The sequence below is a fragment of the Macrosteles quadrilineatus genome, unplaced genomic scaffold (genome assembly GCF_028750875.1).
Source record: "Macrosteles quadrilineatus isolate MER2022 unplaced genomic scaffold, UCM_ALF_1.0 Scaffold_4__1_contigs__length_99947679, whole genome shotgun sequence".
Lineage (NCBI taxonomy): Eukaryota > Metazoa > Arthropoda > Insecta > Hemiptera > Cicadellidae > Macrosteles > Macrosteles quadrilineatus.
Window position 1 is genome coordinate 59239901 of NW_026542597.1, and position 13336 is coordinate 59253236.

Sequence of the window (13336 nt, forward strand, 5' to 3'; positions counted from 1 at the left end):
GCTGGGGCCACCGATTACTTGACTTACATTACCTGTACACTTACCATTCCTTACGTTCCGCTCAGGCCTGCCATTATCACATTATCTTTTAAACTCTGGTACACGACAAGCCATTGTTGTCCTAGTCCCGTTATAATCGAGAAGTAAACACCTTTTGTTCAGTGTTTTAATTGATTGTGGTTTTAACCGAAGAATGGTAATTGTAGAATTATGTCAACTGACTTTTAAATGCGGTACGACAAAGGGAAAGATAAACTCGATGTCTTGAGTAAGTGAAACACTCGAGTTGTAAACAGCCTGTGAACTATGTACCTGTTACAGCAAATATATTTTCACAATACCGTCCGAAGATATGAGCTATAAAAATGGTGTAATTGAAGACAGTTGAAGTTATAATTGAGAGAAAAGTATTATTAGTAGTTCTGTTTCGGGTCAACCGATTAAGTTGCTATGGAATGGTTATGCAAAACGATTAAAATGATTAGATTCCACACTCTTGTAAAATTATAGTTATTTTGGCAAAAGAAGAACTTTCAGCAGCCCTATAACTATAGGGTATAACTATAGCGGTGGTGCATATAACTTAGGTGGTCAAGGATATAATAAACCATAAACGTATAAACGCCATTGCAGATATCAAAAATATATTTATACAAAACCAGAGTGTATTAAAGAACTATTTACAGAAGCTTTTTATTTTGTTCCTATTCAAACCATCACATTTGCATTAATTGGTGGGATTTTGTATTTATTTGACTTGAAAATGTAATACGTCTTTTGTCGCCGTTTGTAAGTTTAATTACAATAAACCACGATTACTAGAAAAAATACCGGTATGGATCATAAACATAAACAAATGAACGTTGTTGGCCTGAATCTTATACTAATAGCATTGAACATGTTTTGGCAGTTCCATTTAAGCAATGTTAAATAATGTTTATTTTCGGGCCAAACACGTCATTTATTTATGTTTATGATCCATACCGGTATTTTTCTAGTAATCGTGTAATAAACAAAGCAAACTACATAGCGTAGATACACGCCACGTTCTAGAGTGAAGCTGGGGTAGACTCCGGTGACGTCACATAATGGATTACAGTTACCTCAGCGTCACCCTCCGTGTGTCCAATACCGTTAATGTGGGGGGCTCAGCTTATCTATTAATTAGTCAAGCCGCTGTTTTGTAAATTAATTAAAACATCAACATCTGCCATCTCGCCAGCCTTCCGACTCATTCCGCTCACACTGTTTTGTTAAGCTGTTTGTTCAATTTTTATTTTCATTTTCGTTAAAACGTCGATGTTTTAACTGTCGAGTGCAACTTCAACTTATGACTCATACTTGCTTCAAATATGATTACAGGATGGTGTCACCATTGACTTTACAGTATAGTCCCAAGTCTGGTAGATTTTTCTTAGAACAAAGTTAGTAGTGATAATTCTGAAGTAGAACTAGAACTAAAACTAAAACAAAATATTATTAATGGTCACGAGTCTTAATTCGCTTTTAGAAATTTTTATAAGTAGAGGATAAGTTGACCGATTTTATTTTAATTCCTGTCGATCTTTCGAAAAAGTTATACTTGATTCCATATCGGATCTAATTTTGTTCCTGGTGTAGTTCAGGAGGGTTGGTATTGGTTTGGTTCGTATAGTGAACCTATTAAATTTTCTCTTATGTAAGTTGTCTTAATTCTGATTGAACTAAAGTTTAACGGTTTATTTTTTAGGCTGATAATTTACTTAGACTATTGAGGGAACTAAAGTAATCGTGAACTATTTATGCCAGAGATAATGATATTTGCTCTCTATATATTTTATGTAGGCTATAGCATCCAATAATTTCGATACTACATTTTCAGATTATTATCCAATGAAAGAGCATGTTAGTGAAACGATATTTTGGTCCTCATTCATCATCAAATTATAGTGAAAACCTCATGAATTCAGATAGCTACAGTTATACAAATACAATCACAGCACTTCCTGTATTTAATTTACCAAAATTAAGTACTGTAGCTTTCAAATCACATAATAACAGTACTATAAAATATCACGATATTTTAGTCCCTGACCACGTTTTACATAATTAGTTAAAGATAATTAGACCACCCTGTATATCAGATGCTTATCCACACGTACACAAACCATTGTTAATGTCAGTTCTCAATGCTTATTTGCGTATTTCTAAAGTACTCGGCCGTTACGCTCCAACGGGGAAATTTAATGCTGAATAATCACGTCATTATGGTAATTTTATTCGGGAGTTTTGGCAACATTGATCAGCGGTCGTGGCACACGTCTGGCTAACTAGGGAAAGTAAAATACGTTGGATGAACTGACGTAATGATAACTAGAGTTGCGTAGCTAACTACTCGTGTAACTAACAGCTGTTTGATAACTAACTGGTTCGCCAACAATGGATTGGGCTCAGTGATAACGAGAATTAACGTACACAACGGGAGAAATATCAGCATGGGGAAATGTTGCCGTGACTGTGGGAAATGTCAAAACAACTTTGACGTGTGTTTTAGACATACAGTACTTCATTCTGGATCCATCTCAGTTGTGGATCAGATAATTTTAAGGGATGTTTATGATCGATACATGTAGCATGTGTTAATACTAATTTGTCATCTAATTCAAATTAATAATACCAGTTTATTATTATATTTATATTATATGTAGTTAACAATATTCAAACAAATAAATTAACATTACAAGCTATTGCTTAAGGTAATCTAAAGTCTTAACTAAATAAGGGAGCTCGCATTGTAAAATCTACCCTTAAGAAGAGGGAATATTCTAACTACTTGAAACTGAAACCAAACTGGTCTTGACAACTTTTAACAGCATCATATTTTGCTACATGATAATAAGTATACACAAAGGAATGGTTACTGCGAACTTTTTAAATCGGGAAGAAATGTCAATGACACACCTGAGAGTGATTTCAGTATTACCACAATAAAGCAAACCTGCATAAGCGAATGGCTACTAAACTAAATATTTGCTTCTGCAACTCGGATAAAGTATGTAAGTTTATTGTAGATTGAAATGTGGATGATCAGTTGTTTTCAGTAAAAAGATCTCAGAGAAAAGGCTATGAACAACAGAAAAGAAAGCTTTACTTATTTTTGAAAAAAGTCTGGTCCAAATGAAATTGACAGTAAACACAAACATAACACAATAACATGTTTTGTAAATATTTTCGAAGTCGGTAAAAAATTTTGCGGCTTCGCTTGTTTTACGCCCTCCTTTAATAAATCAGATCCTCCCTCCCATACTTCAGCTCGAGGAACATACGACTCGGGGTAGGAATTCTCGTAAACCTGTGTTGTAAAACTGAATCTGAAAACGGATTCCGCATTGGACGTCTCAAAACGTAAAAAATACACTGATAAAACACGATAAGTATTTCCCTCTCACCTACGTTACACATGTGGTGTATCTGTCTAGGTTATAGGTTTAAAACGATCGATTTGCAAATTTATGCTAATTTTATTCCTCAAATCGCTGAGATTGAAGTGCAAAGAGGTCGAGGGTACTTCCGACACGATTCCGTGAAGTGTAAAAGACGCTGAGAAGCTGGCAAACTCTTGTGTATGTGGTTAAAATTCCGTATGTTTCGTGGAATAAAAACGGTAGTGTTATTTTGTGAAAATTAAGTAAGCTAGTTTTTCTGTTTAAATGTTGTTTATACAATAATACATAACATTATGTTTTTCATGTTGTAAAACGTCACAAGAAAACGTGAAAATTGATCCTAAACACATAAAGAACTTCTAAAACGATAAATGTTTTGAAATAAACATTGTAACATTTACCCATAAGAGCCCAAGTTGGGCAATAAAATTAAAATCATTGTATGGTGGTTTTTAAACTCGTAATCCTCCAGTCAAGTGTTGTCGAGAACTATCCTTTCTTAACAACTCCCAACATCCAGGAAAATTGTTTTAGTTCACAATATCCAATTATATTCTGCATGTAGCTGCGAAACTTCAAAATCATATCGAAGCATTGTGGTCTTTCACAAAATGTATTGTGTGATTTTCAGGTATTATTCCATCAATAGATATTCAATTTATGTAACAATTTAGTTTGTAATACTTCCTTACTTCATGTTTATAAATGACTGAAAAAGTACAAACTAGTAATAATACACGCTCCACAAATAATTGTTTAACCTCAACTAGCACATACAAAACTCCTTCCGCTCCATTATACCATATTAGCACTCAGCTTATAACATCTCGCTCTCTCTTAGATACACAATTCCAACCATAATATGATTTTCAACTTTTACCCTAGAGAACTAAAGAAAATTTGAGTAGATTCCCTTCTTTACACACCTAGGCCTACAGGCGCAGCTGTTCTGAATCAACAGCCTAGGCGGGTCAAGAGGGGCAGAGCCCTAGAGTCGTGACTGACTAGTGACGGCCCGACAGGAGGCAGTGTAGTAGGTCTCTAGGTCCCGCTTCCTGGGTGGCGGTGGAAATCATAATATTTACCCCGGACCTGTACGAAAGTTCATTGTATTCAATTCTGAATGTGGTGTCTCATTTTTTACATTTAATTATATCCCAAGGAATTTGTGGGAGTGTGGTTTTGATTTCATGCAGCATGGAGTTTTGGTAATTTAATTACAGTGTTAACTTGTAATTCAATTGTAATTGATTTTAACTTTTCATTTGAAATTGACAATAGGGACTTAAACCCATATTTTTTAGCAGTCGTTAAAATGGTGGGCGGCGACCTATAAGCTACGCGCGCACTACGGCGGCACGGCACGGACGGGCGGTACGGCACGGACGGGCGGTACGGCACGGAAGGCATTTTTAAGAGGGGGTGCGCGCACTAGGGCGGCACGGCACGGACGGACGGGACGGGACATCCGCACATCCGCAATATAGGACAGTCGACAGTCTGCGAGCTAAAACTTGTGAGTAAGATGGATGTAGATAAAGTGGTTATAGTAGGTTTAATTTTAGCAGAGGAAGAGGAGACAAGAAGGCGGAAGAAAAGATTTTTGATACACCACATAAACATGAAAAAACTAAGTTTTGGAGAGTTCCACACCTTGTTTCCTGATCTTGTAGAGGATGGCGTGTAAAACCTACCTGATTAATACATAATAGATCCTATTTCTACCTATATATTTTCACGCAGAACGTTATTAAAATATTCCGGATGTCGCATGTCGTACAGTTTCGGATATTTCTCAACGAGAACAATAAACTAACTAACATCTATGTTTAGTAACCATAGTATACAATACAACAAACGAAAACATTGCGACTTTGACAGAGACCAGTTGAGAATGGCGGAAGTCCCGGGCCGCCCGCCCGGTCGGTGTGCTGTGCTCCCGGGCGGCACGGGCGGTACGGCAGCTCGGAAATGTCCTAGAGTTCTGTCTCCCGGACTTTTTAACAAACGGCGGAAGCTGCCGAACGTCCGTTGCCGGCCGTCCCGCCGTAGTGGGCGCACTCGTATTACATTCCATGTTATTAACTTTTAAAAATTGCCGTGCCGGCCGCCCGTCCGTGCCGTGCCACCGTAGTGCGTGCTGCTCTATACTCGCCATTCGACCGCAAAGGGTAAAATTCCAACATATTTATTACAGTTGGCTATTTAGAAACAGCTTGAGAAACTAAAAACTATCGAAATAAAAAGTACATTAAGTACATAAACTGTTGTACTTTTGAAAAGGACATTATTAATCATATACTTTGTAAAATTGGCCTTAGTTTGTTTTAAATCTGTTGCACAATGTTCTGTTTATTTGTTTGAATTAAAAATCTCACTCGCGTATCAAGGACGTATTCCATCTGTTATGTGGAAACTATTTCCGTTTGTCCAATCACTTCGTTATTTAAAATTTTGAAGTGTGAATGTTGTTTTATTAAAAACAAGACCACGCTTCTTCTTAATTTCCCTTCATTTTGTTGAATGCAGCATTTCTGTACAACTAGCTGAACAGGATCCAAATCCTAGAACATCCCAAAGTGCTCAATACCAACTGAAAGATTCAAGCGGTGTTCCGAAAGGCATACTTCCAAAGTGCACTGCTGCGAAACACTTTCTGAACAGTACTGGTACTTTCTTGGTCCCAACTAGGGTGTTATCAAACTAAAAGGGATTTGTCTGATAACACAAAACGATATTTTGTTATCAGACTAAAATGTTTTTTACTTGAAGGGAGTTGTCAGACACTACTGACATATTTTCCAACCTCTCAAATTCACCTTCCTCGTCCGGATACTACAGAATGATGTACACATTACCGGATGGTCACCATCACCTCTAAGTGATTACATGTACCACGTATCCGCGGCATCGGTGTATTACTAGCCTCACAGGATGGCCGTTATTAGTTTATGTTTCTATTAGATAATGCATGCAAATTGATGGGAGCCTCTTCACGTTTGGGATCACCCTTATTTTCCTGTAGAATGGAGCGGTTTGACTTGTTTTTGTGACCTTATCGTGATCCTGTGTTTTGTACCTAAACAGAACGTGTGTTTTCATAATGAAAAATGAAAATAATTTAGCGGTAGGTGTTCCTTGGAACATAATAAATATAAGGAATTTATACGGCAAACAACGATAATACTGGGGGAACTTTATTTTTTTAAACAGGTTCTTGAAAACTGCCCGGTTTTTTAAGTAGCTACTGTATTAATTTGATATGCAAATATTAGTTAAGGAGTCTAACATTACAGTAATCATTTATGAAAACTTGGACTCAGCGACACGCTCTTTAAAGATAATTATGAATGCAATGTGAGTGTAGAAAGGAGCGACATATTCTGTGAATCTTTGTTACTGATTAAGTGCATCTTTTTTTTATTAAAGATCGAATCAAGATCATTGATTAAATACCCAATGATAATGGATAGCTGGGCCCATCAAAACTGTTCCAAAACTGGCTGTTTTGAACCTTAAAAATCTACACACTATTATCAGGTTCGAACAGGTGATCATCTTTTGATTACAAGAACTACTTAGCTACAAACAATTACTGTAATTGTATTGGGATTCAGTTTGAATTTGTGCCTTCAATTAAGCAGCAAAAGCAGAAGAAAATATGACATTGTCAATAGTACTTTTTCAATTATTAACCCTAAAGCAAATTTATTGAAAATGTTAACTTCCAGCTATTATTTATGGTAAAATCAATATACAGACATATATTCAAGTTTAGTAATGCCTTACCGCAAGTATAAAAGATTCTTTTAAATTTCAGACTCACTGATAAAGAATACCTTACTATTTTGTGCGGTTTGGTTTTGTGTACAGTATAAAAAGTGATTCAAGATCGGTGCTAACCAACGCGGAAATTCAAACATTTTGTTTGATCTTTGAACATCCTTGTGGTGCTGAAAGCTGTTACCGGAAGTGTTGCAGAACTCAGTTATCAAGGAAGTCAGCTGTTAACACCGTTAACACCTCGTCTTGCACCAACACGTCCGTTTGTTATCAGTCAATCCACACGCGGCTCCGCTAACAATGTTTATACATTGATAACAAAACTTGTTTGTTCTACCTGGAGTATTTTCGGATATTCTTGCACGTGCGAAATACACTAAGCTGATCCTACTAATATTATAAATGAGAAAGTTTGGATGGATGGATGTATGGATGTATGGATGTATGTTTGTGACAAGTGAACGCGAAAAATACTGGTCGGATTGGGCTGAAATTTGGCATGATGATAGCTCACATTCTCGATTAACATATAGGCATATTCTTATTTCAAAAATCCTTTCGGGCTCCGCCCCAGTGGCTCTGGAGTTTCCCATGTTAACCTTATGAGAAATGAAATTATTGAATTTTAACAGCTGTTTCAATTAAACAAGTTGGTTCTGTTCTGTGATGTTCAATAGCATTAAAGTTACAAAAATTACCAACAGGGTGCAGCACTATTATTTCTTTTACATTTATGACAACAGCTAATTTGCAACCAAAAGGTGAGTGAGCGTAGCGAACGAACTTCAACCTGGAGGCGAGTTAGCGTAGCGAACGAGCTAACCTGAAGGCAAGTGAGCGCAGCGAACGAGCTCCAACCTAAAGGTGAGTGAGCGTAGCGAACGAGCTCCAACCTAAAGGTGAGTGAGCGTAGCGAACAAATTTCAACCAGGACGTGATTGAGCCATGCGAACGAGATAATCTTGAAAATTAAGAAGTTAAACGGGGCAAAGCCCGCGGGTTACAGCTAGTGATATATAAGGAATTACTTGGCACTATTTTATTCAATAAACGTATAAATTAAGTTTTAAGATCAAGACTTTTGAATGCGAAAGACTGGAGCCGTTATAACTGCATGAAATATGCGACAGTCAACAATAAGATATTTGTAACAATTTGGTTTAATGAAAGGAAACTGTCTTTAAAAACAGTATAAATTTTTGGTGGATTTATTGAACCAAGTCCTTTACGGAATACAACCTTAACAAGAGGGTGGGAATGTCTAATTCAAAATAGGTCACAGTTAGCTGTGATAGCAGTTAAAAATAATTGAAAATACAATACCTAAAGTAATATGGTAATTTAGATTATTTTTTCTACACGATCCTGCTACACAACATATGTGTCAAGTGACACACAATGAAGTTCGCCTCGTGTTTCGCGTCCCCGGAGTGGTGAGCGATTTGCGAGGACACAGTTGACACGATTGTAGATAGTTGTGATCGAAGTGGGATGTGAATGTACCGGAATGCAGCAGCCTTGGCGTGTAATGACGACAACGGTACATCTCAGCGTGATGGAGGATCACGCACAGCCGTGCCTCCGCCTCCACCTTGGACCGTTGCCCCTTGGACACCCACTGACTACCGGGGGTCAGGGAGACAGAAGACGTGGGTCCAGAGTGGGTCCAGAGAGGCTGTGTCAGGGACTGTGTTCTTCTACACTTTGCGTTCTTTGTTTGGCGAGGTTGTTCCTGGATCACAGCAGAGAAAGACAAGTCCAATAGGCGCACAAAATGAAAATGTCTCATCACACGTAAGAATTACTGTAAGCTATTAAAATGTGTTTGGGGCGTTCGATCTGCAAACTTAGAAACTATAGGATAGGTTATCTTATTCAACAAAAGCAGTGTACGCAACACACCTGATCCTCCTACATACTTTGGCGAACAACAATTTATTGTTTCATTTCATGAGGACAAAATTTCACAAATTACTTCCATACAGATATTCAAACGGCTTGAATACGTAACTAAAATTTTCTAATCGAGATCAGGTAATCATGTCCTAGTATTTAATCAATAAAATCGTAAAAATCGTGAATAATGTTTTTTTTATTTTTTTGTTCCGTTGTAGTTTTGATGACCAAAGTGTTTTCAAGATTTCACAACCGTAACGTACTACGAGTATTAACGGAGCACCTGTAAGGTTATTGAAGTTACTATTGATTTCCAACCCCAATAAATCAGCTGACTCCCAATGCTCCACTGCTAGAGGCGGAGCGTCTCTCACGATCAGACTGAGTCGTGCAGTCATCACCGTTCATGCGTAAATAGTCTAACGAGCTCAGTTAACAGCGCTGCGTACTGCGTCGGCGCAGTGCAATGTGTATGCGTGTGATGCGTACTGCTTGAGTGGAGCTGCGTACTGCGTCGGCTGATGTGCGGGCATTGTTTTTAGCTGCGGAAAACTCGCCTTTACTCAGAAAAGCTGTGCCTTCAAATATTATGGCTTTGGTTCGATGGCTGTGCTCCGGGAAGAATGCTGTGTTAAGGCACTGCTGTGAAAGAATGATTCGCTGCTTCTTTCGCGTCGGCGCACTGCACTGCGCATTGATTATGTCATTGAAATAATTATTTTGAGTATTGCATTTTATGTTTGAAAATTACCTACGAAATGTTTTCAAAATGAGTTATTGGTGGGATTGCTTCTGCTGGTCTTACAACCCAAACATTGTATTTTTGCATTTAAATTTGGGCACAATACCAAGGATGTTTTTTTTTAAATAAAAACACCCCTTACCAAAAGTTTGGGAAAAAGTAGTTATTGAAATTTTATAGAACCATAAAATAGTTAAGAAATAATGTGAGCAAATTATTTAATTGTAATGGAAATAAGAATATATAATTTAAAATTTAAGTATTCGTAGGAATATATTTTTCAATTCCTTATTCATTGACTGTGTACGAAGAGGAAAATACATAGTGTTCAGCGATAAAAAGGTTTTGGCCAAAGTTGCCAAATTTTGCTGTTCTGTTTAGGAACCTAAGTAATCACTCAGAAATAAGTTCGTATATATCAGCAAATCTGTGTGACAATAAGTTATTTCTAAGCTCAAAACTATCGTTGCCTTTCCAAAACCCTTTTTTAACAAGGAAACCTTTCTGTTCATGATTGACTTTTGTAGTTGTATGACTCGTCAAGACCTTTTCCCACTTTTGCATTGTTATCAGAAGTGTCCCCGCTGTGGAATGCTAGCTAATAACTATAGCGGGCAACTCAAGTACAAGCGAATGTGTTTTCAAGAGTCGACACCACTTAACGCTCGACACGCCTTTGTATTACCAAGACTTTGCTAACTGTCGTTCTCTGGTATTGACATTCCTTGGTCGTTGACCTTCGAGTGGGACTAGTAGGTGTTGTGAAATACAAATATAGTTTAACATTTTGAAATTGCATACATCCATTTCGGATCGTTAGACTATACGCTGTATTGTGCTGGAACGTAATGGTTATTTAAGTCTAAGTTCTTGTTCTAAGGGAGATATATCCCATTGTACTGTTTTTCATAATGGAATAGAACTCTCTCCCCCTACCAAAAAGAATGAGCGGACATCTCCAAAAAGTAAATTACTGTATTCAGCCTTTATCACTTATTGGAAGCGAATAATTTACCAAATATTAAATGATTTGAAAAAATAAATCATATTCCTACTCTTGAGGTATCCATATTTAGTCAACCGTACTAGTGAATGTTTATCAATATTGGTGTTTATGTTACAGGTCCTGGGACCGGCGGACTCGACGTGGCCGCCCTGCCGTAGAAGGAGTCCTCCACGACCACCGCCCCCACACACACGGTCAGTATACAATACCACATACTACACACACACACACACTCGTAATAAATACGAGTACATCTTATTTGAGAGGGTGGGGGTAATTAATTATAAATATAACAGGAATAAAATATATTATGAAACGGACATATTTGGGAAAAAAATTGAGGTGGTCAAAACTATTCCATCTGGGTTTAGAGCAAAAATTATCTCTGCAAATTTTCATCCAGTACCTCTTTTCTGTGCTGAAATATCAAAAAGTAAATACTTTTTTGAATAATTTTCGTTGAAATGGTGACCATACAAAGGAGATGAGTGTAGGATGAGTGGCGCAATCTTGTAGTCTTGTTAGTGTATGGCCGATATATTCCTTGGACACGGCTGTTAATTAATAGCCCAAACAGCTAATGGCAACCCCCCATCGATATGGCAACTAAGGGACCTATAGTTTATAATGAAATCCGAACCACATTTTTGCCTTGGTATTAACGAATTGGTCTAAATATCTAGTACTGCGGATAGTCGTTAAAACAACCTAACATATGAAACACCACGGCATAGATTTTATCTGTCAGTCATGCATGTTTAACAGTACCATCTCAAATCCATCACGAGCGATACAGGGCTAGACATAGACTGTTGTAGGCAGTACAGTCAAGGCAGGATGTAGTGTTAGTGTTGGGTAATGTACTGTAGTGTGTGTTGAATCGTACCTTCCAGTGGTTAATATTGTATAAGATGGGGTGGAAGACGGACCTCAATTGTCTTAGAGGGATATAGCAACACGCTATTGGGACGTTTCGTGGTCTCATCAATAGTTCAAGAGACTAACCTCTAAAAAAGTACATTCAATCGTACACGGTGATATACGTGATGCAATTAAACCCCGCTATCCGTCCCATTCAATCCACAACAGTACTGATGAGTTTCCCAGGTGCGTTCTGCTAGGTTTTCGGACAAGCATTTGAGGTTGGGTGTATTCGGTAAAAGGTTTTGATACTTATCAATGCCTCTTATTAATCAATACTGATATAGTTCATCAGTATTTCTGCTATTCTCAAAAATTCACATTTTGACACGTCATTCCTCAGAATTATTGGTAATCCGGCACTGCCAGACTCTTAATAATGTTTTTTTTTTTATTACTGTATCCGTACAACTTTATTGCAAGTATTGCAAAACACTTATTTGACTCAAGTAATAACCATCGATGTAAATAACTCTACGTAATAACATTATAAAATAAATAATTTAAATAATAATATAAATAATATAATACAAGCTGCTATACCCGTGCTTTGCAACGGGGAAAAAGGTGACCTAGAGTGCTATTAAAGTAATTCTGATGTGTGTTTTAAAATTTCAGCAACTCTATGATTTAGTTTGAAAATATAAACTGATGTAAAAGTGTAAACCTACTTACTTTCAAACTCCTACCTTTTATGTCAATAGATCCAAAATGACATGCTACCTTAGTGTAGCAACAGCATCATTTGCTGCTTCATTTTGATGCTTCACGAATGACATGTTTTACGATAACTCTTCAACTTTAGTCAAGCCTCTTTATATGTAGCTTACTATAAAAATTACAAAATGAAACTTTGAGCAATACTTTACAAAACGTATACAACCTTTCTTTCAAACCAAACATAACCCTCCTAAATCTACATAAAGCATCACACACAAACATCTTTTTCGAGTAAATATACAAACACCAGTTCATTGTACTGACCAGCTGTTTCATTAACTAAATAAAATAAAATCATGTAAACTTTGGAAGCATGCCACGCGTAGCCCTTTGGAAATCAGCCTGTGGGGCTGAGCCCTTAGGAAATTCGTCCATATCAATACTTTTCGGCAAATCTACACATTCTAAGCTTAATTTAGATGTGACATATGCCTATATTTTTATTTGGTAAATGGCCTTAACCGTTTACATAAAATGTGATTGTATCACTTTAATAATATAATAGATAAGCTAAAATCCAATCACTGCGTTAAGTATGGGCGCTCGAAAACGCATCGATAATTCTCTAACGTGCGTTGGCAGACGCCTGAACTATTAACGCAAGATTAAAATCTCCCTGCATAATTAAATGATAACTATAAACAATTTTAGACAATACACATTGATAATAGAGACAGCTGAGTAGGCGACGACAAGGTAGATATTGATCAGCTGATGACTCAAAGACCAGAGAAGGGACGAGATCATGCGAGTGGGTAAGTAAACAATCAGCTGTTCCGGCTATTGCCGCCATGTGATCGACATTATGGCGGGAACTGCTCATTGTTGATAGTTCGAGTTTAC

General features: G+C 37.2%; 1 protein-coding gene across 4 annotated transcripts in view; it reads left to right on the forward strand.

The window, feature by feature from the left end:
• LOC128991621 (uncharacterized) overlaps positions 1-13336 on the forward strand; it is a 403846-nt gene that overhangs the window by 148800 nt on the left and 241710 nt on the right. For all 4 annotated transcript variants that reach the window (XM_054414670.1, XM_054414667.1, XM_054414668.1 and 1 more), the window contains one exon: positions 10970-11046. Coding sequence is in view for 3 of the 4 variants with exons in the window: in XM_054414667.1 (XP_054270642.1) it covers positions 10970-11046 (77 nt within the window). In the remaining variant the exon portion in view is untranslated. The remainder of the gene's footprint in view (positions 1-10969; positions 11047-13336) is intronic.